The following is a 23,667-nucleotide window of genomic DNA, read 5'->3' as shown; positions in this document are numbered from 1 at the left end:
GTTCATACAGCAGATGCTCAATTGCAATTTTTTTTTCTTTATTAATTTTTTAAGATGGGAGTTCATATTACTAATTAAATACGACCAGAATCAAACTTTTGTGTGAACGGTTTACAACCTCAAGCAACCCACATGCACAGAAGAAGAACGTTGACGCCACACAGCAGTGTATTGTTTACAGAAGTAATAATGGATGCTGCCATCTGTTGGTATAATTTAACATTGTTGAGCAATTGGATCTGACAGTGTTACAAGATCATAACAAGAGAAATAAGCCAAGAAAAAAGAAAGCACAACTAATAGTGTCCCTTTGGTGCAAAATTATGACGCATGTCTCACACCAATGGTGTAAAAGTCGGATAAAATGCGGCATGACCATTTTGGCTGCAGATGCTTTGAAAATTGTACGTATCCGATTTAGCAACACATATGGAAGCGACGCAAATCAGATTTTTTATTTTTGGTATGGAACGATAGGAAATGGGCTGTTCACACTGCCATGAAAAAGTTGGACATGAGTCGCATATGGGGAAAGATATCTTATTTGGGTTGCATTTGCCTTCTTTGTGATTGAGCCTTAGTTTAATACTGCTTAACAGCAAACATGGATTATCCCATGCTCTGTATTAGATTTGACTAAAGTCTACTAAAGTTACAGTTTTCCCCTGCAGACCTCATATACTCACCTTTTTTAATGCTTGCATCTTTGAAAAACTTTATTTTCTAAAATGACATGTTACCTTTCCCTCTATCCCTTTTTTTCAATCAAAAGGGCTTTAGCATTTGATTTAGGGAGGATGGCAGTAGTGAGGAAGGTGAACACAAGGGCAAAGTAGGCCTGGGGAGATTCAGTGGTTATTAGAAGAAAAGAAAGACGGGAGTCAAGGGCTGAGAGTAATAAAAAGGTGAACAGGGAGAAGAACAGCTGGCTTTTAGGGTGTGGGAGTCAGCCATGCATCAGCTAAGTGCAGAGCAAAGAGAGACCATGAGAGGGAGTAGGCAAACTAATTAGCTGGGAGAAGGTAAAAAAAAAATGTATTGACTGTTTTCTGCTGGGGTCTTAAAATAGGAGCTTGAATGCAATTTCTGATTATATTTTAGCTCCCTTTGCGTTCAAGATCCATCTAAGTCAAGTTGTCAGCTCACTGCATTTCTTAAAATGAAACTGGAACTAAACATTCCCCTGACAATGTCCATGTTTGCCCCATATTCTTCTTCTTTGTACCCCACATTTTGTATCTGTGTATTTAGGTGTTAATGCTTGTCTTATTGTTGGTCTGTTAGTCTTTGCTTCCTGTGATGCATTACCTAGTAAACGTGAAAGCAAACTTGGCCCTGCCAGCCTGTCTCAGAGGAATCTGGCACATGGATGTTGCATCTCGCTCCCTTCTGCTCCAGAGCTAGAACATTTATTTGTTTTATTCAAAATGGAACAGAGAAATTACGTTAATGCCACAATTTGAGACTGGCAAAAATCAGTTGTTTTTTTTTTTCACAAACTTTGCTTCTTCAGTTGTTATATGGTGATGTGTAAATCTGTCCTTTTAGGGAAATGCAGTTAGTTCTGAAATTAAACAAAGATTTGCATTGTTTTAACAGTACCACAAAGTGGCCTGCAATATTAGCGGATCTTATATTAGCTCATGGGAAACAAGGACACCACAGCTGATATTACTGTCATTCCTATAGAGTTATGATTAAAAACGGTTTCTTTAAAATAGAGCAATACTTGAAATCATTCTTTTGCCACCTACCTCCAAGGAAAATATTGCTGTTACCAATGCTTTACATCACAGGAATTTCCATAGAATCTCAAGGAAGTGGGGTTGCCCTGATTGCAAGTGCCAAGACCTACCGTGGTAAAAAACCAGTCCTTTGTTTTACGCTTTGCTTCATACAGAGAGCCTGGACCTTTGGCTAGTGAGAAACGATTGGTTGCTGGATGTATGGACTCTGTTGAAGATTTAGATTTTACCCAATCAGTAATGTTTGTCTATGATGTATGTAATACGCCAGTTTGACTCTATGAACATTACCAGAAATTGCCTTCACTGTAAACAACCATCCTCCACTGCAAAAGAGAGAAATACCAAGCTGAACGAGGCAGCTCTTAATGTTATTTTAATATTTGGAAGCGCGCCCAACACAGAGTGAACTGCTTTGTTCACTTCCTCTGCTGCCATTGCTAAAACTGCAGGCAGAAAAACATTATTGTTCTCAACTTCTCCTTCTGTTCCATGATTGGCCCAGCTGAAATTTTAAAACTTATGTTCAATGGGAGAAAGCCTAGATGGAGTAGTGAAGGGAGATGAGAATCTAGCAGAATTGCGTAGGAAGGAAATGACCAGGCTAGCATTGAACTATTTCCTTAGACGGATTCAACTGATGGATTTGGTTACAGTGTAAAGCTTGCAGCAGCTGGATTTGAGTGAAAGTAAAAATAAGTGGGCAGGAAAGAAGTCACTTCTGTCCAGAGAAAAACTCAAGGATAAATCACAATTTGCTGGAAGTACCAGGATTGGACTCTTGTTATGTCTCATTGATTGATTTAATTGGGTGATTGAAGTTAGAATAAAGAAAACATACTAGTAGGTCATATATTTTTTTTCATTTAACAAAGGCGATATTACTGCTTGGGGGAAAACTAACACAATCTCAGTATGACCTGGTCTGCTTGGTCACACACTTCTGTGGAATGACATCTCATTTCTCAACAAGCATTTGTTGCAAGTGAGCTAATGTGGTTGTTTTGGTCACTCTACCATGAACAGCATTCTCACATCCCACAAATGAGCATTGGAGTTGGGTTCAGCACTGCATGCAGCCCATTTTATCACTCCCAGACTCTAAAGGTGCTTTTCCATTAGACCACTTCTAACCGGTACTGTCCCGGTCCAGCCAGATTCATTTTCCATTAGCAAATCCAGAGCGGTTCTGTGTGACTGTTCTCAGATTCTCCATACAATTAAATTAATTTGTATGCACGCATCACCACTATACCCATATAGAAATATGGATGTTACTTTTTAGATGGAACTGTGTTTTTTTTATTTTTTTCAAGGTGGATGAATCAAGCAAGTCTCTTAGAATGAAAGAAAAGTCACATGTTTTGCCCAGGTCCCTCTTGAAAAAGAGATCTAGATCTCAATGGGGTTTACCTGGTTAAATAAAGGAAATTTTAAAAAAGTGTCTTGTTATGCACTGTATGCAAATCTTTAGTTTCATCTATTTGTCCCAGCTTTATAAATTTAATTGTTATAATCCAACTTGGCTTACAATGTCTTGCTTTATTATTATAGTGATGCAGTTGAAGGAAATAGATTTTTTGCATACGTTTTCTTCAAGGTGCAGTTCAGGTCATGGCTCATGTTGTGTTTAGAAGTGTGAAGACAAAGAGAAAAAGTCGCCCAGATAAGAAGACAAAGAAAAACCTGGTCATTACACAAACATCAAATATCTGCTTCTATCCCCAACCTGCCTACTTCTTTCTCTCTCATACACACACCCACACACACACCCACACACACGGGCCGAAACCTTTGAGTGCTGGCCAACAGTATTCAGGACAGATTTGATGTTGTGTCTGGATGGATCAGTCCTTTGTCTGGAGGGGAAGCTCTGTTCTCTCTCAGGCATCTGCCTTGTTCTACTAGTGATTCCCACTCTTTTTCTCACACACTGACAGATAAAAAAACAGGAGGAACAATCTATTTTACATGGACCATTTGGCTGCTGTAGTCTTCGCTTATAATAATACAAAATGTTGGCAGCTTTAGTTGTTGTCTTGTACATAACCACTAATAGGTGTCTTTTGTGGAGTCAGCAAGCAGAAGCCTGATGTTTGCATTGAGTAAGATGAGGGAGCATCAGTGGTTACGCTGTAATTAGGAATGAGCGTGCCTTTGAGCAGAAGTGGAGCATGTGTGTTTGCATAGATGCACAGGTGGGCAGCGGTGTGAGCTACCTTCATCTGCCTGGCACCGATCTGAGACTTTGATTGTTGCAAAGTGTGTGTCGAGATTGTTGAAGGGTGTTTGTGTGAGTGGATGTGAAATCCTCCTCTGCACCGTTCTCAGCAGGCTTCATATCTGCAGCTGGCCGCTTTGCACTGCCAAGCTATGTTCTACTGCATTTTAATCACGGAGCGTAGCTCTGCAGAGAACATCCAGACACGGGTTGCATTTCCATTATAAATGTACGCAAATGTCTATTTTTCGCTAATGTTGAAAAAACACTATTTTGCAATTGCGGAGTTTCCATTAAATAAGAAACGAAATTAAAATCACACATGAATAAGTTGTTAAAAAACATTCCGTGCAATCATCTTCCAACTACTTCCTGTTGTCTTCTTCTTCGTGGTCTACGCCAGTCATCTGGTTGATGATTATGTGACTTGTGTGATGTGAAAAAAGCGTTAACATTGCAGTTTTGTGGAAAATAAAAACAAAACAAAAAAAACTAATTTTGATAGGAGACAAGAAACCACCTCATCCTTGCAGCAAAACGTTGTATTTTTTTTTGTATAATTTCCATTGAGCAATGTCCGAAATGTCAAATTGTGCTATTATGTGGTCAATGGAAACACATCTAGTGACAGATAAAACAGCCAGCTCTCTAGATGTGATAAAAACATTTTTGGTTTGGTTGGGAAATCCTTTGCTCCATAAGTGGCTTCAATATTTTGCTCGATGAGTGTAAGCAACCAAACCTGGACAAGGAAGGACAAAAGGTTTTCAAAAGTGGGTAAAAACATTTCAACATGGCAAACTTGAACATAAATTAATGTTAAAACTGTCAGATTTCTATTTGTAAAACCTTTTTGAAAACCAGGTACCCATTTATCTCTACTTTGCAAAGTGGGATTTTATGTGATAGACTCTATCACATACAGCAGCAGCTGTCACAGTGATACATGTTGTGTAACATTGTTAAAAATTTTGAAAGGTGTGAATACTTTTGTAACTGTAGTTTTTTAAATGTGTTTTGCAAAAACATTTCCTCCTTATTGTTTTCTATTCCCTTTTTTGTGGCTAGAAATGTTGCCATGTTGTTGAAAACAAAGTAGAAGTGTACTTTGAAGTATTTCTCCTCAAACCTTTCAGGTACTTTCAGAGGAGATCTTAATGTACTAATATTGCCAAATATGTTTCTGAGACAAATCTTTTGCATAGCAGTAGCTTACATTTTGCTTTTGCCAGGGCTGAGTTAAGATGAGAGACACCTGCTCTGGAAAAACTGTAGATTGACATCAGGAATATTGTACACTCTTCATGCTAATTAACTCTCTTTGTCTCACACACATGCACAACACCCCCACGCACACAGATTTATAGGAGGATACATTCAAATTTATATCCATTGTGTGTGTGTGTGTGTATATATATATATATATATATATATATATATATATATATATATATATATCAATTGAATATATATCTGAATGTGTGACAGCTGCTGCTGGTTGTCATGAAAATTTATAAGGTTTATTTTAACTCCCACACATAGCCCGACTATGTAGTCACACCATGGCTCCAGTGGGACTCCCATCACTTTGGTTCAACACTGATATCATTCCTAGTGTTTCTGTTACAGTATGATATATCATGGCCAAATTTAGTGGACTTCGATTACCTCACTTTGATCTGCTTTGGTATATTTTTGGATTTAGCTGGTAACTAGGCTTTGTTGTCACGTCTGTGAGCTGAGTTTGATAACCCAGATAATCCCTCTAGTAGTGGATGTTGTCTCACATTTATTAGTAGTAATTGTCAAAGTGCAGACAGTGGCGGGTTTTGACTTATCTGGCTCGCTTCATTAAGTAGCAGAACTTGGGTGGACAGTAAGGAAAAAGCAACAACATAAAAATGTCCTTTGAACCCCTGACATGTTTCTTATTTTATGTCCATAAAAAGCTGCGTACACTGGACCCTGTTTCTTACCCCTTTTGCCATCTTAGTGCGATGTTCAGGAGGAGCAAGGCAAATGTCATGGTCAGAGAATGAGAAAGCGCCGTGGAGCAGGGTGACGGTCTGACAGTCTTTCCAAAACCACACACACACACAAAAATCAAAAATAAAAATAACCCAACTCATAAAAGCGCACAGTGCAACCCACAGGACTGCACTGTGTAAAAAACTTGTGGGTAGGTTACCCCGTCTCTTATGACTGTAGGAGGGTTAAACAGTAAATCCAGGAGCAGAAAAAATTTAATTTGCAAAGTATGTGGAGAAAATACAAGTAATTTGTTTTACCACCTTAAAACAAAGCATGTACTTGAATACCAGCAATGCAAAGCATTGCAGCTGACTATTAGTTTCAGTCACAACACTTAGGAGAAACAGCAGGATTCAACACAGACATCCATTACATTACATTTATTGTGTTTCTATATAGACAACCCATTCTCACTCCCAACTCGTCATATATTTACGCATGGGACGGTCCGTCCTCGTCACATGTTGACGCGCAGGGTACCCCTTTCGCGTCAATATGTGACGCGAGGTGTTTTACACTATGCCTTACTGTAATTTTTGCCCTAAACCTAACCAAATCGTTGGGTTTTGAAGGTTGGGCAGCGGTTACAAGAACCCTTCGTGTCAAAAATCCACGTAAAACATGTGACCTGCCCAAATCGTCAACATGTGACGCTGAAGGACCCTGCCCAAGTCGTCAACTTTTGACGCGAAGGGGGTACCCTTCGCGTCAATATGTGACGCATGGTCAGAAATTGTCCTAACTCGTCAATATATGACGAGTCGGGAGTGAGAATGTGTTGATATAGATATATTTTTCATTTATTTATTTAACTTTGATTTATCCAGAAAGTCATCATTGAAATTATGCTGCTGCCTATCATTGCAGCAAAATAAAACTAAAGTTACAAATAACATCCACAAAAACAAAACAAGTTTTAACTCATAATGCATACATACCACTCAATTAATATGTGATTTTTTTCCCTTTCTTTTGTAATTTTTATACTTATTGTAATGTATATCATTACTAAATTTTATGCCATATTGCACATTCCTATTTGTGACTATGTTCCAAAAAGACTTCTTTAGTGTTTAAGGACTTTTTTACATTCAGAGTCTTAAAAACCTTGTCAATGTAGGATTCAACTGATTAGTTGTGGATTTACCAGAGTCTTTAGGTATTCTATCAGGACTACCAGGTGTTTTCCCACTTGATAGTCTGATAGACTCCAATTGGGGACCAGAATTGCAACATTTGTTACATTTTCAGCTGGTGCCGTTTGCTTTCACACTGTACGGTTTGGTTTGTTTTGTCAAACAAGCCAAACCGTTAAAAAACCCTCTTCAACTCCTTGCCTGTGGTGGCGCTTTATTAAAATTCACTGAAGGAAACAACATAAAAACCTTTACAGAAAACACTCAGTGCAAATTCCTTCTTCACAAAATAACAACAAAAATGTAGTGCTGTTAGATTTAAGCAGTTGTAGGATTTCTCTTTTGTTTTTGGCAAAAGACCATGAGTCATTTCTCCCGTTAGCACTAAACTCACGTGATTGTTTGGGTTGTTTTTATGCACACTCCCCTGGACGGTAATCTACTTCCTGCTATTGGAGCAGTCTCCTGTCTGCTTGTATTCATATGCAGAGTTTCCCCCAGAAACCTTGCTAAGCCCCACGGTAGCGGAGCTTGGACTTTGTGCCCCTATCAGTCAATCAGTGGCCTACCATTGTTAAAGTTAAAAAATGTTTAAGGTTCACAAGAATTTTTTAAAATTTTTGATCCTTTGTTCATATACTGACCATACTATGCTGCCATTGTACTTCCAACCGTTTCACCAAAGAGATTCTTTAACCCATCTTTTCTGTATAAAAGCAACCTATAATAAATAAACAAAAATGCTTTGCCTAGTGGGAGTACAAGTAAAGCCTGATGGCCTGCCAGGCGTATAATACTCTGGGGGAAACCCTGCATACATACAGTATGCATTTGAATCGCATTGGAGTTCACATCAACCAATGTGGTTCAAATTGGTTGAACCACATTGGTTCTACGAGGCAGACTCTTTAAAGACTCTGCCTTTGTAGAGTCTGCCTACAAACTCTGGTCTGCCTAAGTTTATAGGCAGACCAGAGGTCTCTTTTTTGGTCCTCATTGGAGTGGAAAGGAGAACACTAATTAGGTTTACTTTATTTGCCAGCTCATGAATTTCATAAGTCTCTGTTTTCAAATGATACCAGTTTCCTCCCTTTCTTTTTGATCCATGGCCGGTTTCTATCCCTCCAGGCCTGACTGCCACAGTTGGCCAGGAGCCAGACCTAGCCCACGGCTGTGCCCAAGGCAGCTGTTATCCAGCAACTGGGGACTTGTTGGTTGGAAGGGAAAAAAACTTGAAGGCCTCGTCCACTTGTGGCATGAGAAAGAAAGAGCGGTATTGCATCGTCAGTCACCTGCAGGTGAGTGTTTATGACGTTCCCTATAGGATCTTTTTACTTTTGTTTGTTTTTACTTGATCCCTGAACTCCCTCTCTTCTTGTCACTATATTTGATGCTATCCTATCCTGCCACAGGATGAGAAGAAATGTTTTGAGTGTGACTCCAGACGACCATACGACCCAGTCTACAACACCATTAATCACCGGATAGAGAATGTTATCACCACCTTCAAACCACATCGGAAAAAGTCCTGGTGGCAGTCAGAGAACGGTTAATGGATGCTTCTGTTTTGTGTTTTAATCAATCCACGTAAATTACAGAGGGAGTGGTAAATGAAGTTGATTTTGTGGCTATGTTTGGGTACCAGAAGTTAAATATAAAAATGTATAAAAATGAAAAGGGGCTGGGGGGAAAGATGATGAAGCTGTATTTTACAACCACAAATCCAAAGCAACTTGTAGCTTTAGTGAACTATAAAGGTTCCACATGAAGACACTGTGGCCAACATCCTCCCTGGAGCTTCAGCTCAGCCTAATAACAGAGCAGGCCCAGCTGTGGCATCTCATCAGAGGAAGGGAAGGAGGAAAGAAGATTAAAACCAATGGAAAGATAAAAGTTAATCTAGAGGGAATAATTAAGAACCAGTTAGATACTGTTTAGACAGTGAAGAGAGGCATATTAGAAAAAAAATTGCATAATTTTATTATGACTAAATGCACACAACTTGTGTCCAATCTCCATTTTTTAAAAGTTTTGATCTGAAACAAAACGGTAAAAGGTTCAGATTCTAGCAGTTCAGATTTTAAGCCTTGTTTTCTTGGATGGTTTAGTTCTTTCTCTTGTGCTTCACTATAATGTCACAATCAAATCTCTGTCTGTCACACCAAATAAGCCCACTGTGTGCACACAGCTGTCTTGGAACAGAAGGAGTATAAATAGATTGTACTTCCTGTGCTCCTTTCAGTCTCATTTAGTTGCTTTCTGCTTCTATTCTTGTTTTTGTTGCAACATGGTGTTGGCATCAGTAGCAACCCATGGTTTAAATAATACGGAGTAGATGGGAGGTTTGATTTCCCCTAATAGGTGAAGTAAAAAATAAAAATAAAGACAAAAATGAAACATAAAAATGATCCTATGTGAACACCAGAACTGGTTTAAAATGTGGGTTTGTTCCTAAAAACAGGATGAGTGGCAGGAAACTTGCTCTCCTATTTATAATACGAAGTGATCAAATACCAAGCTTTGTGCAAACTTGTCTTACTAATAAATTGAAATAATTAACCTGATTCCTGCTTTTAAGGGGGCAGTATTGTGTGTTTACCAGGCACATAGTACCATTTTATAGCACAACCAAGTAACTGTGTTGCCTTCAGTAAGAAAAATTCAGTACATATCAAATATGAATTTGACTTTGTCATTTAGCGCCTTCAGGAAGTCATCACAACATTGTTCCTCTTATTAATCCTTTAGCAACGTTTTTACCAGCATATCACAGAAGCTCCTATAATGAGCTCAGCTGATGCGTGGTTCCACCAGGTGTTTACTAATTGCTGCTGGCTAGTCTTGAGGAGCTGAGTGGGGGAGCCAAGGGGAGGGCTGCTCTGTGAGGGGAAAGCTCAGAAGCTTGGGAACTGCAGCTCCAAGAAGGAGCTGCGCCTTGAAGGTGGTGCTAGATTCACCCAGCCGTTTTGCACAGCTGGATGGTTGCCATGGAAATTAAAGGATTTGTGAAATATGCATGATAGAATCAAAGCAACACTCCAGGTAGGTTTTTGATGAAAGAATAATATTATAACTGTATTCAAACTGTTATCAAAAAGCCAAATTTACACAGTACTGCCCCTTTAATTTTTATTTTTTAAGTTATTTGCTGCATGAACATATACCACCTGAAAAAAAGAACTATTAGAAACCCAACATAAATGTACACGATAACTGGACATAAGTTGCTAACCAGTCTTTTTTCAGTCTCTGTTTTCATACAATTTGTAGCTATTATGATTAGTGATTATCAGACTGGGGGCCCCCACACCTCCACTGCTCTGAGCCTGAACACCGGATCGCCACAGGGTTGCGTGCTCAGCCCACTTCTCTACACCCTCTACACTCATGACTGTGTCTCCAACCACCTCAGCAACAAGATCATAAAGTTTGCAGATGACACGACTGTTGTTGGTCTCATCTCAGGCGGGAAGGGGGAGCTGGAGTACAGGGATGAGGTGAAGCGGCTGTCAGAGTGGTGTAAAGTCAATAACCTGCTCCTCAACACCTCCAAAACAAAGGAGCTGGTGATCGACTTCAGGAAGAACAAAACGGACATCCAGCCTCTCACCATCAGTGGGACCTGTGTGGAGAGGGTCCCAGTGTTCAGGTTTCTGGGCATGGAGTTGGAGGACAAGCTAACCTGGAGCACCAACACCAAGGAGCTGTTGAAGAAGGCACAGCAGAGACTGTACTTTCTGAGAATACTCAAGAAGAACCGTCTCCCCTCAGACCTGCTGCAGGCCTTCTATCACTGCTCCATAGAGAGTGTGCTCACGTACAGTCTGTGTGTCTGGTACGGCAGCAGCACATCTGCGAACAAGAAGGCGCTCCAGAGGGTTGTTAGGGCAGCAGAGAGAACCATAGGCTGCCCCTTCCCCACTATGGAACAGATTTACACTTCCAGGCTCCACAAGAAAGTTTTGGACATTTTAAATGACTCTTCACACCCTGGCCATGGTCTCTTCCAGCTGCTGCCATCAGGCAAGAGATACAGAGCAATAAAAACCAGGACAAATCGCCTAAAAAACTGTTTTTACCCGATGGCAATCATGTCACTAAATTCAAAGGCATAAGAACTTCTGCTCTCGACACCACTGTGTTATAAATGTAAATTCTGTTGCGACACCTCCAGGCGCTGCAACCATCTTCTGATGTCTAAGTTTATTTTTCATTTTGTACTATTCATTTCTTTATCTTGGTATATTACGTATATGCACATAACCTGCATCTTAACTCGAGTCGAGCAAATCTCAATGTCGTTGTAATCTGTTGATGACAATGACAAATAAATCTTATCTAAAATAGTAATAGTTATAATAGTTTTAATCACTAATCTGATGCAGTTTCTCACTTCATCAGTGAGAAACGTCTCATGCAGATGTAAAGCAGTGTGATTTCCATTCTAATTTTCATTTCTAACCACTTGAGTGGAAGAAATGTTTTGGGTATATTTGTCTTACTAATGTTTTCTTTCTCTCAGGAAAGTCAAATGTTTTTATTGAGCTGGATCTTGAGGCAGAGTTTCATTTTACTCATCTGATTATGACATTTAAGGTAAGATCAAGGTACTTCACTCACTTTCCTGAAACAAATTAGTGCTAGAATATAAAAAACAAAGCATTACATTTTTTTTCCTTGCAGACTTTCCGCCCTGCTGCCATGCTTATTGAGCGATCAGCAGATTTTGGTCGAAGCTGGCAGATCTATCGCTACTTTGCTCATGACTGTGCTGTTTTTTTCCCTGGAGTCTCTACGGGTCCTTTGCAAAACATCAACGATGTGATCTGTGAATCCCGTTACTCTGACCTGGAGCCATCGACAGAGGGCGAGGTAAGGCATCTGTTTTCCACTGGTGCTTATAAAAACATGTTTACATGTTGAAGCCCTGCACGGCCTCTAGTGGGTTGTCCTAGGAATGTAAATAAGCTACATTCAGATGTGAATATTACCATTATATTCCAGATGTAGATGTAGACCACATGTTGTGGTCATTGGTTGACAACAGCAAATCGTAGGGCATTTTATCCATTGGATTTCAGTGAATGAGAAGGCTGGAAATGCAGCTGTTTATGATAGTGGCAGCCATTTTGGATTTGGATCTTTATTGGTGGAAAAAAAAAATTCCAAAATCCCAGATGTTCAAAATTTAGTATTTTGAACATCTGGACCTTTCTATTAATTTCCTTTGGCTTTTGAGTTTAAATCAACCAAAGGTACAATTATTTTTGGTTGCTGTGGTTATTAAGCAATTCGTTTTGGTCTGCTTCTGCAGTTGGAAAAGGCTAATAAAATGGACAATGGTTAACTTGTTGAAATTAAGACATAAATGCATCTATAAGTAAAAGGAAAAACTTGAAAACATCATTTTAAAAACTGTGTAGCTTATATTATTTTATCCTATGGTACTTTTTCTATTTGCAAAGCATATTTCAGCAACAAGGCACTTGTAGGCAAAGTGCTTTACACCATCAAGCATGTTTATCAATGCTCCAATAATGAATCAAAAGCAGCTCTAAACATGTGGGGTTCTATCCTTGATTCAAAGAAACTAAGTGTTTCAGCCTTTACGCAGTCTTCTGGAAGTTTGTTCCAGAATTGTGGTGTATAGAAGCTGAATGCTGATTCTGTCTGATTTATGTTTTTAAATGTATAATTAGTTGGAACTAAACTTAAAAAAAAATATTTGAAAGTCAATTAAATGATAAAACATGGGGTAAAGTTCTCCTTTCTCAATTAATTGGTGCATTTTAAGTGTATGTCATTGATAAATTTCTGTTTTTATTTTTCAGTTTTGGTCCTCCATACAATTGTTTGTCAATTACATTACCGCGTTCTTAAAACATAACTTGAAGGAAACACTTACTGTCTTGATAACAAATTAGGAAGTCACTTTTATGTTCCCTGTCTCTTTGCTTACCTCAGCACAAATCCTTATGTTCTTCTGTTTATGGTATTGAACTTATACTTAGAAAGTAGGGTCCAAATAACTGCTGTTTTTAAAAAGTTGTACATTTTATTTTTCTTACTTTTTGGGCCATTAAGCTTTGGAGAGTGCAACATGCCAGATTAAACTCTGTTTGTGTGGAGAAGGCATAAAAAAAAGTTCAGTTTTTAAATGAGCCCTACGCGTATCAAAGCATAACCAGCATCTCTTGTGCTCAGATCAAATGTACCATTTAAGCCTTTCTGAACCTGTGAATATTTGGGCTCATGGTGCGTAGCGTAAATTAGCTCTACCAGTCATTTGTGGGGGGATAATCTGTGTTTTCCTGACCTAGGTCATCTACAGAGTCTTGGATCCAGCTATCAAGATTGAGGACCCATACAGCCCCAACATTCAGAGTAGGTCCTACTTCTTGCTTATATTATGGGATAAAGTAAAATATTTGTGTTTGAGAATTTATGTGATACATATTGGAATTGAATAAGTTACTTTAAATCAAATATTTCAAACCATTGTAGACTATCAATGTTTGGGGTTGTTAAACATATAGAGCAAGGGTGTCAAACTCCAGTCCTCAAGGGCCACTGCCCTGCAACTTTTAGATGTGCCTCTGCTGCACCACACCTGAATAGAATAATTAGGTCATTAAGGCTCTGGAGAACTGATCTACACAAGAAGGAAGTTATTAAGCCATTTCATTCCAGTGTTTTGTACCTGTGGCACATCTAAAAACTGCAGGACAGTGGCCCTTGAGGACTGGAGTTTGACACCCGTGATTTAGAGGAATAAAATATGTTGATTACTTAAAACTGCAATAATTAACTCTTGTAAAAAAAAATATGTTTTTACATATTTGTTAAACTATCTCCATGTCCTCATAATGTGACAGATAATCTGTGAAAAGATATTGTTCCTGAGTTGCTATTGCTGTCTGAAGAAATGTACCACTCCCAACCAAAAACAACCAAAGAGCTAGGAGGAGGAGGAGAGCAAGGGCAGAAAATGGCTCACAAATTTGCTTGTGATTATGTCAGGATCTGTGTTTTTCTGTGTTTATTTAGAGTTTCTGTGTCCGTAAGTCTCTTCGTTGTCCTGTCCTCCCCTTGATTGTTCCCAGGTGTGTCTCGTCTCTGTGATTACCCTCCCGTGTATTTAACTCCACCTGTGTTCCTTGTTCCTCGTCGGGTCCTCGTCAATGTTAGCTTCTGTGTCGTCAGTGTTTCCATGTGCCTGCTGTTCGTAGTTTTGCCTGGTTTTTCTTCATTAAATCTTCATATTCTTCATACCTGGGTCTGCTGCCTCTGCCTCACCACCAACGCCGCACCGTTTCATGACAGATTAAGACTCCTGGCTCTGATTGGTTGTTTTTAGTTCGCACAGAGAGATGGCAGAGGAGCTCACTTTTTTATTTTATTTCTTTCACAGATTATCTGTCTCATACTAGCCTGTCATGACATAGTGATGTGTCAGTATATATGTAAAAATAAAAATTTAAATAAAAGTCAGCTTTATTGACCTCATTAAAGTTAAAAACCACAGAGAAAACCGACCTGAGGAGTTTTGCCTTTTCCTTTCTGTGTTTCCATTTGTCACCATAAGTCAAACTCCAGCCAACACATATAGCTGCTGTCATCCGGCTGCGACACATTACAGACAGACAGCCAGTCAGTCTCTCCGGGCTGTGAAACATGTTTCTGCTGTGTCGAAGACATGGTGCGATGGGAAAAGCAGCTGTTTCTCTCCCACACAGCCCTCGTGTTTAAACTGGCAGGACTTAAGAGCTTGTTCCCAGAAACCCCTGCTTTGTTTCCAGCACAGCAGCCGAGCCTGTCATCTTCTGTTGTGAAATAATTCATTGGAAATGGCACGCAGGAAGTCCTCTAACCCCCTCACCTCAAATGAATCCATATTTATGGGCATGTGGTACAATTAGTCAGTGTCCTGTTGAGGTCTTTTAGGACAGGATTCCTGTTTGTTTTGAAATTGGTGAAGTTTGCTTGATGATTACATTAACTTATTGACTGAAGTTTTATTATTGAAATTGAAGAACTGTCAAAAAGGGGATGACAAAAGCTATTTGTTTCATCGAAGACACATTTGAGGATCAGGATTTTTGTCTTGAACATTGAGAGTCATCCTAGAACAATCTTTTAATCACATTCTTAAGGCTCGGAAACTCAGTAGTTTAGAAGCGCATTAAAAACACACTACATTTTATAAGGGGTGCACCAATTGCAGTTTTCTGGCCAATCTTTAAAAAGCCTGACCTGCCAGTTTTTTTCTGAAAGGGCGCTAAATATAGCTACAAAGTTTATAAGCCCTCAAAGGTTTCTGTGGGCCTGGGATCAGTATCTTGTGACGGTCACTTCAAAACATTGACTTTGTTGCCTTAAGCCACATATAATTTAAGAAACCCCGTTTCTTTCCAGCTTTAAATTCCTGGTTGATGTTTTAAGACTTTGCCTCTCAGAGTTTGCATGGTGTCCTTTGACTTGCAAGATTCCCCTGTTTGTCGACACAATATGTCTTCAAAAATCCAGCTTCTTTTGTTTATTGCAAACTGTAATCAGGCATCAAACATACATTCATCTTTTGGTCTTACCGTGGGACAGTACACTCCTTTCCCTCAAAGATTGAAAGAGCATAAATATGATAACCTTGATATTTCTGGCTTACCCTCTCCAAAAGCACAAAGAGCAGATTGTTGCATAAGTGAGCTAAACACAGGATTCCATTGCTGTCTCTGTAAAGGTTTCCATCTTTCCAGAAATGGCTCTGCAACAGAACAGCATGGCATGGCACTAGGAGTTTTGGTGCGACTCTAGTTTTAATGTTGTCTTATGATAGATGTTTCTGACTCTCTAAATCCAATATTTCCTTCAGATCAACTGAAGATCACCAACTTAAGACTGAACTTCACCAAACTTCACACGCTTGGAGACACCCTGGTGGACAACAGAGCTGAAATTAAGGAGAAATACTACTACGCCATATATGAACTTGTTGTACGTGGAAACTGCTTTTGCTATGGCCACGCCTCCGAGTGTGCACCCATTGAAGGCATCAGGGACGACATAGAAGGAATGGTAGGTGCTGAGGATTTACATCTAAAACATTTCAAGCATTTTACGACTGACTGGCTTTTTTTTCTCCTTCCATATTGATTGAATTTACTTTTACTCTGGTCCGTCTCAACTCTTTCAAGGTTCATGGCAGATGTGTGTGTAACCATAACACAAAAGGTTTGAACTGTGAGCAATGCGGTGACTTCTACAATGACCAGCCTTGGAGGCCAGCTGAAGGCCGCAACACACACGCTTGCAAGAGTTAGTCTTTACAGTAGATATAAATGATAGTGTCTGCCATACTAAAATCTTGGGAACATTTCTTGAGCTATGGCTTGTTTTTGTCTGAATAAATATGTCTTCACATTCAGAGTGTGATTGCAGCGACCATTCAGATAAGTGTCACTTTGACATGGCGGTCTATTTGGCCACGGGAAACACGAGTGGAGGGGTGTGTGATGACTGCCAGCACAACACAATGGGCAGAAATTGTGAGATCTGCAAACCATTCTTCTACAAAGATCCCACAAGGCACATAAGAGACTCCCGTGTTTGCATAGGTGAGTGTGTGGATGGTAAATACTTTGTAACGGGTCTATAAAAAGATATTGTTGAATATGAATATCATCCATGTTGCCTGTTGAAGTTTGAAACGACTGGATCCGATTTCACCCAATCGCTAACATTTGGTTATGATGTATGTAATGCCAGATATGCTATGAAGCTTCCTAGAAATTGTTAGAAACAACCATCCCCAACTGCGAAAAGAGAAGTACTGAGCCAAACGACATCTTTGCCAGCAATAAAATGTCTTAAACATTCCTCTTGCTCCAACTTTGGGTGCTTAATATTTGTAAGCTTGGCCAACACAGACTGAATGGCTTCTTTCACTTCCTTTGCCAAACAACAACAATAGGCAGGCTACAATTCTAAAACAGCATAGAAACTTGTCGTCATTGTTCACAACTCAACTTGGCCCAGTTGAGATTTTACTGGAGACATCAAGATCAATGGGAGGAATGCCAAATTGAGCACTAAAAGGAGATGAGAATTGAGCAGGAATGCGTTGGAAGGCAACGGCCAGGTTTCTGTAAAACAGGATTTCATAATTAGTTTAAAACAGGTTAGATGATTGCAGCAGTTTTGGTTAGCATGCCTAGCATTACTAAAACTTAACTCTGAGATTGCTAGTCTCTAAATCCAACATGTTCCATGCCAGATGAATATTGAAAGCCCAAAGTAGACCACTTTTCTCTGTTCGGTCTGGAAGGATGACATGTTAATAAATCTGGATGTATACTTTAAAAAGGCAGGCAGAGAGATGTTAGAGTAGGGGATATGATTATGATCAATGGATGAGTTGGTTTGAACTTCCCTCTTCTCTTGCTGCTCTTTGGTCCTGCTCTGCCTTCATGACGCCTCCTTTCCAACTCCTCTGAGATTCTGGATGGTAGTTCAGGTTTTGAGCTTTTGAGATGCTAATCAGTTTTTAAAACACCTTGTTATCATGGCTACACTTCTTAACAACTGTCCAAAAGCAAAGATGAAAGAACAGAAATAATTCCCGCTGCACAGCATTTAAAACCAGAGGGAATAATTGTCCAAACATCCAACACATAAACCAAAAAAATGATGAACAATACTCTACAGAAAGAACGAAACAGAACTAACATATCAGAGCAACTCCAAAATACTACCACCAGTGGCAAACGCACTAGGTACACGTAAGAAATAGAATAGATATTTCGGTTTTCTCAAACTGCAGTTTTGACTGACAAATAATAATAACCAGGACACATTTGCCCTTCCAGCTTGTGATTGTGACCCAGATGGCTCAGAGAATGGAGGATTGTGTGACAGCCACACTGACCCATCGCTCGGCATGGTGGGAGGCCAGTGCCGTTGCAAGCCTAACGTAGAAGGGCCACGCTGCGACAAGTGCAAGACCAACTTCTTTGGCCTGAGTGCCAACAACCCTGTGGGGTGCCAACGTGAGTGCAGTCTTAGTTTTCTTATTTGATTGTCTTTGTAGTTGCAGAAATTTTTGCTTTTTGATTGTAGTGTCTGTGACGGTAAAATATACAGACTATGTTTGCAAGTAATGTAAAAAATGATCTTAACTAGTCATGTATCTATAACTTTTTCTCCTCCCCCATATATTTTCTTCAACCTCCAGCTTGTCGATGTGACTCCAGAGGAACCGTGTTGGGCAGCTCCATGTGTGACCCATTCAGTGGAGACTGCATCTGCAAGCGACTTGTCATTGGACGCTTCTGTGACCAGTGTCTAGTAAGATAACACAAAAAAATATTTTAGGCCTTGGATTTGGATGTCATTAGTCATCAGTAATATAAGTTATGTATCTTTTGATAAATGCTTCTGTTTGTTTATGTGTAGGTCTATTAATCTTTGAAAAATAATTCCTTTCTTACCTTTATTATTAATACTTCTTTGAAGTTAGGTAGACTTAAAAGTTGCAAACTACAGAAGCATGTTCAGCTGAGTTTGGTTGGTGCTGAATGAAGTGTGTAAAAGCACCAAAGGAAGCTTTTTAGCAGGGGCTCATTTACAGTGCCTTTAAAAAAATAATTCACATCCCTTGGCTATATGTACATTGTGTCATGTTCAAACCACAATTTGCAGTGTGAAAAAAGGTGCTCTGGTCAGATTAAATCAAAATCAAAATCCTGTATCATCCTCATCATGCTGCTGAGATGCTTTTATTACCAATCAGCAGTACATTTACCCCAAAGCATCGCCTATCTACCCAAAGCGCCTTCTTGAACCTGCAGTGTCCAGCTGAGCTTTCGTCTCAAAGAGTAATTCTCAAACTACTTATCAGTTCAGCACTCCTAACAGCGTTGTAAATTAGTTTATGTAAAAGCATTGTTTTGGGGATTTCCTGAAGGTGGAACATCAGAAAGAGGAGGAGTTTCTTAAAGCGACAGAAACCAATTTTAAAGAATAAAATTTCTTTTAAGCCATGTTTGATTTATGCAGCATTTTAATAACAACTGAAGGCAACATAGTTATCTGATTGTGTTATAAAACGACACTATATGTGTGGAAAATTCAGAATGCCACCCATTTAAAATGCCCCCATACAGTGCAGGCTCTCTCTCCATTTGCAGGCTTTACATATAAAATTTAAAAACTTTTCTTTGAAATTCAAGAAAAATATGTTGACATTTATGCTTTTTAAAAGGAGAAAATGTGAAAAAGCTTAAGGGTTGTGAACATGTTTTCAAGACACTGTAACAATCACGTAGACATTTTTGTGTGCCTAGCAACCCAAGCTGTTAAACAGTGACGAGCCTCCTGTTATAATTCAACCCCTTGTCCTGAACCTACTCAGCCAAGAATAGCATGGGCAGGAATCCGAGCTCCTGCCTGGCTCATGGGTCTAAATTTAGCCAAGGGATTTAAGATTTGGTGTGAGTTACACTGGCCTTAAAATGGTCAGGCCTGGATGTGTTCCGGGTGTGTGGATCTGGTTGATAAGCCTGATTTATGGTCTTTTCTTACAGATTTGAACTGAGCATGTGATTATTTCATCATCTTGTAGAACTCACATCATTTGGCAAAGTACAATAAAAATATGGTGACCATTTGCATATTGTGAAGTGTTCTTGTTTTCTAAGAAAAAAGAGAAACTTTAACAATGTTCTAGAAAAGAGAAGTAGACTTCCTGTGAAGTCTACTATATGTAGCTACATCCTGGTAAACTCCTGTTGTTGCTCTGTTTGTCTTAAAGTCTCACTGCAGGAAAAGTATTGCAGCTGTTCAACTCTTTCTTCTTTTTGTGTCTGTCAATCATTGCCTTCTCTCTATCACCATATAACTCTAGTCCGAACACTGGGGGCTGAGCCACGACCTGAACGGATGTAGAGGTTGCGAATGTGATATTGGAGGGGCACTCGACAACCAGTGAGTGGCGCCATGAATTCATTCAGAAGTCAATTTACTCTTTGACGATTCCATTCAGGTTCTGAACATTTTCCATATATGTGTTTTATTTCCAACATAAAGTAATTAAACTTGATTTTTCTCTATAAATTGAATTTTGGTTACATTTACTGGAATTATTCTGCAGCATGGGGTGCACCAATAAATCTGCCCCAATTTTCCTAATTTTAGGAAATCGGCAATCAGCCGATACTTGAATGTGAAACCAATCTTATTCACCAATCTCATCTATTTCCGCAAAGGTCTGTAAATCAGCCACTGTCCCATTTTGCTCTGTCGTGAGAGAGGTTTGCCTGGCAGATCTGCCCACCAGGTCACGTCACACATGTTGTTAACTGGCATGTGCCTGGTTAACAACAGTGAAGAAAGCTTCATGGAAAAACAGCAAAACCTTTCATTGAACTGTCATATTTCTTGCTGCCAAACACAATATGTAAATCTTGATACCTATCTGATGTTTGTCTCTTTTTAAATGTCAACATAGTTTATATATAATGTATGTTAACTTGTAACCGTCCCATTACAAAGAATCTTATAAAATATCTGTTAAAATTATGAATCGTGTATATGGTTTAAACAATTTTGCACCCACTCTCCTGATGTTATTCCAGTTAAATGATTTAGTGAGCTTAGTCTTTTGCTCCTTATACACCTTTTGTTTTTTATAGGTTTTTGCTTAAGGTAGGTCTAAATATCCTCTTTAAACACTTCAACTATAATCAAGAGTTAATGGCCTGTAAACTCAGACCTTATCAGAGTTTTAAAAAAAAGAACTCCACAATGTGTTTCTCATTAGGTAATTTCTTCACCATTACATATCAATTAGAGTTGCTGTGTAAAGGGTTTAGCCACAGCTTTGGCACAAATAACAATAAGAGTTCTCAGTGAAGAAGTCTTGATCACTTTGATCTGTACTTTTCACAACGCAGCCAAAACTTCCCACAGCTCCAACAGTTTCTGTTCAGCTCTTTTTCTTTTTATCATCTGCCCATCTATTAGAAGGAATTATGACAAGATTACATGCTCTTAGAGTTTCCCACTAAACAATAAGAGATGAGCTGCCAACCCATGCAATCAATCACAATGTTATTGAAAAGTATTGAACTTTATCACTGAGTGAAATACATTTATAGATTAATTACACACAGAGATGGATGTTTGAAACACGTTATTTCTGTTATCTATGAGGAACTTCAGCTTTCAGCTTATAAAAACAGGACATTTAAAATAAGAATATTACACCACACCATTAAAAAAATATTTCTAATACAGAAAAACTGACTTAATGAAAAGTATGTTTAATATCTGCTTAAATTTTTCCATTTTAAAAAAATACTTTTTATTTGATAAACCGGTTTCATCGGAATGCATATTCTATTTTTTTAATATGACTGTATATAATATTTAGCAACATGTTCATCCATTAATTCCTAACCTCCTTCGGATGTTAGTGTTAGCCACGTAAGGATTTCTAGAGCAACATTAGTCCTAAATACCACTGTGTATGCACTCTTTTTAGATGCTCCATTGATAGTGGTCAGTGTCGCTGCCGCAGCCACATAACGGGACGCGATTGCACGAAGGTGGAGTCTGGATATTTTTTTATGGCTCTGGATCACTTCATTTATGAGGCTGAGTTTGCTCAAATGGGGCAGGTGAGTTTTACAGCATTTTCAACACAAACCTTTTTAACTTTGATATATTTGATCAGTTTGTTTCTGGGTGCATGTTCTCAGGGTTGCACCTTAGAGACCAGGGAACATCAGCCCGGTCGCCCCGCACAGTGGACAGATATCGGCTTCGCTCAGGTCCCTCAAGGCGGCACTTTGGAGTTTCTGATCAATAACATACCTTACTCTATGGAATATGATTTAGTCATCCGCTACGAATCCCAGGTGTGTATTATGACTCATGTTAATCTGAGGTCTTTTTTTGGTTGTGTACTTCTCAGCTATGAATGAGACGTTGAATGGAATCTAGACTGACTATAATACTGTATCAAATTAAAATAACTTTTAAACATGGACATTTTTTCTAAGATTTTTTTTTTCAAATTCTACTGATGTGCTATCCACTCTATATGTTGGTAAGAACCCAATTAATCCATATACGTATGGTAAACAAATACATTCATAAATTTTGAGTACAGTGTTATTACACAGGTAGTAAGTATTTTTGTTATCTTTATGGCAATGCACTGCATTCCTCATTTCATAACAAATGTCAGTTTCAAGACTAGAGACTAAAGAGACTAAATCATCTTCAAATTAGTGTGGGCACTACACTGCTTCCTGATCATCAGTTATTCTCTTGAAGAATTTTGAATAAATATGAGTTACAATAACATATAGTTTCCCTCTAGGATCAATAAAATATTTTGTAATTGAATTAAATAGGTTTCTAATTGGATTCCACCCAGGTGATTCACTGGGCTATTACAGTAGTTGTGTTTGTTCCTCTAAAATCTACTGAGTTTTCTGTTCTTGCTTCGAGACCATTTTCTTGCCACAAAGTTGCAAATGATGGAGAATTCTTGTTCAAAATGTCTTGGCACATTTCTCCTTCGGTCATATGAAGTCTACTTATACCATATATTGAAAACAGCCACACACCATAATGGAACCATCTTCAGACTTCAATGTTATTACAGTGTTTTTGAGATGATGTACAGTATCATTCATTCTCTCTGCAGCACGCTGTAAATAAGACTAGCTGTACTTTTTCTTCACCAGTGGATTCTTGCACTGAAAGTTTGTGTAAAGGGTTTTTCTCTGGACAAACTGGACCTGATGATTCTAGGTCATTTCAACCTCTCTGATAGTAGCTCACGACCTTTGAACAATTGTTCTGATTATTCTGTTGACTTCTGTGTCAAAAATTTGTGATGGGCACCTGGTTGTAGCTGGTTTAGTCAGTGATGCTAACTTGGTTGTTTTGAAGTTTCAAAATATCATTATTGCAGTCAACATGTATTTCAACAATAATACAACCCAATTAAGGGTTGTATTAGTTGTATTAGCAAAACACATAGAGAATGTTGTTTTGTTTAACTTATCATAAGATGCTTCGTGCCTGATACCTTACTTATGAGAAACCTTTTTACAGGTTATTAATTTGGACTAAACCAACCAGGGGTCCTCTGATTGCAGTTTTCAGAACAATCACCAATCTTTAAAAAGCCTGATTATGATTTTGGCCGATACTGATGTTTTTGTCTGAAAAGTTTCTAAGTTGGTAACAGCGGTGTGACTATTATCAACAGCAGACATGCAGACATATCTTGTCAGTCAGCCCTCTGTGAAATGGAGCAAAATGGGCTGGTGGATGATTTTAAGGTGGACTGGATCGGTGGATAAGATCAGTTTCACATTGCCAATCTCCCAAAACTATGGAATTTATCAATGTATCCCTAAGTCCAACCCTTTATGCTGCCTTCTTGTCTTCATGTGTTCAAAAATTTTTCCCTGTATCATTTCCCTAACAAATAACCAATTTTTTGGCTTCTTTAGTTTTGATT

General features: G+C 38.8%; 1 protein-coding gene across 5 annotated transcripts in view; it reads left to right on the top strand.

Annotated features, from left to right (window-relative positions):
- lamb2 (laminin, beta 2 (laminin S)) overlaps positions 1-23,667 on the top strand; it is an 87,060-nt gene that overhangs the window by 9,600 nt on the left and 53,793 nt on the right. For all 5 annotated transcript variants that reach the window (XM_032568986.1, XM_032568976.1, XM_032568967.1 and 2 more), the window contains exons 3-15: positions 8,262-8,431; positions 8,546-8,681; positions 11,656-11,729; positions 11,817-12,005; positions 13,454-13,517; positions 16,003-16,205; positions 16,325-16,445; positions 16,556-16,744; positions 17,996-18,175; positions 18,361-18,473; positions 20,032-20,111; positions 21,670-21,805; positions 21,887-22,045. In XM_032568986.1, the coding sequence (XP_032424877.1) occupies positions 8,262-8,431; positions 8,546-8,681; positions 11,656-11,729; positions 11,817-12,005; positions 13,454-13,517; positions 16,003-16,205; positions 16,325-16,445; positions 16,556-16,744; positions 17,996-18,175; positions 18,361-18,473; positions 20,032-20,111; positions 21,670-21,805; positions 21,887-22,045 (1,814 nt within the window). The remainder of the gene's footprint in view (positions 1-8,261; positions 8,432-8,545; positions 8,682-11,655; positions 11,730-11,816; positions 12,006-13,453; positions 13,518-16,002; positions 16,206-16,324; positions 16,446-16,555; positions 16,745-17,995; positions 18,176-18,360; positions 18,474-20,031; positions 20,112-21,669; positions 21,806-21,886; positions 22,046-23,667) is intronic.

The sequence above is a fragment of the Xiphophorus hellerii genome, chromosome 1, assembly GCF_003331165.1.
Source record: "Xiphophorus hellerii strain 12219 chromosome 1, Xiphophorus_hellerii-4.1, whole genome shotgun sequence".
Classification (NCBI taxonomy): Eukaryota; Metazoa; Chordata; class Actinopteri; order Cyprinodontiformes; family Poeciliidae; genus Xiphophorus; species Xiphophorus hellerii.
The sequence above is the reverse complement of the archived record's forward strand: the minus strand, read 5'-3'. Positions and strand labels throughout refer to the sequence as shown.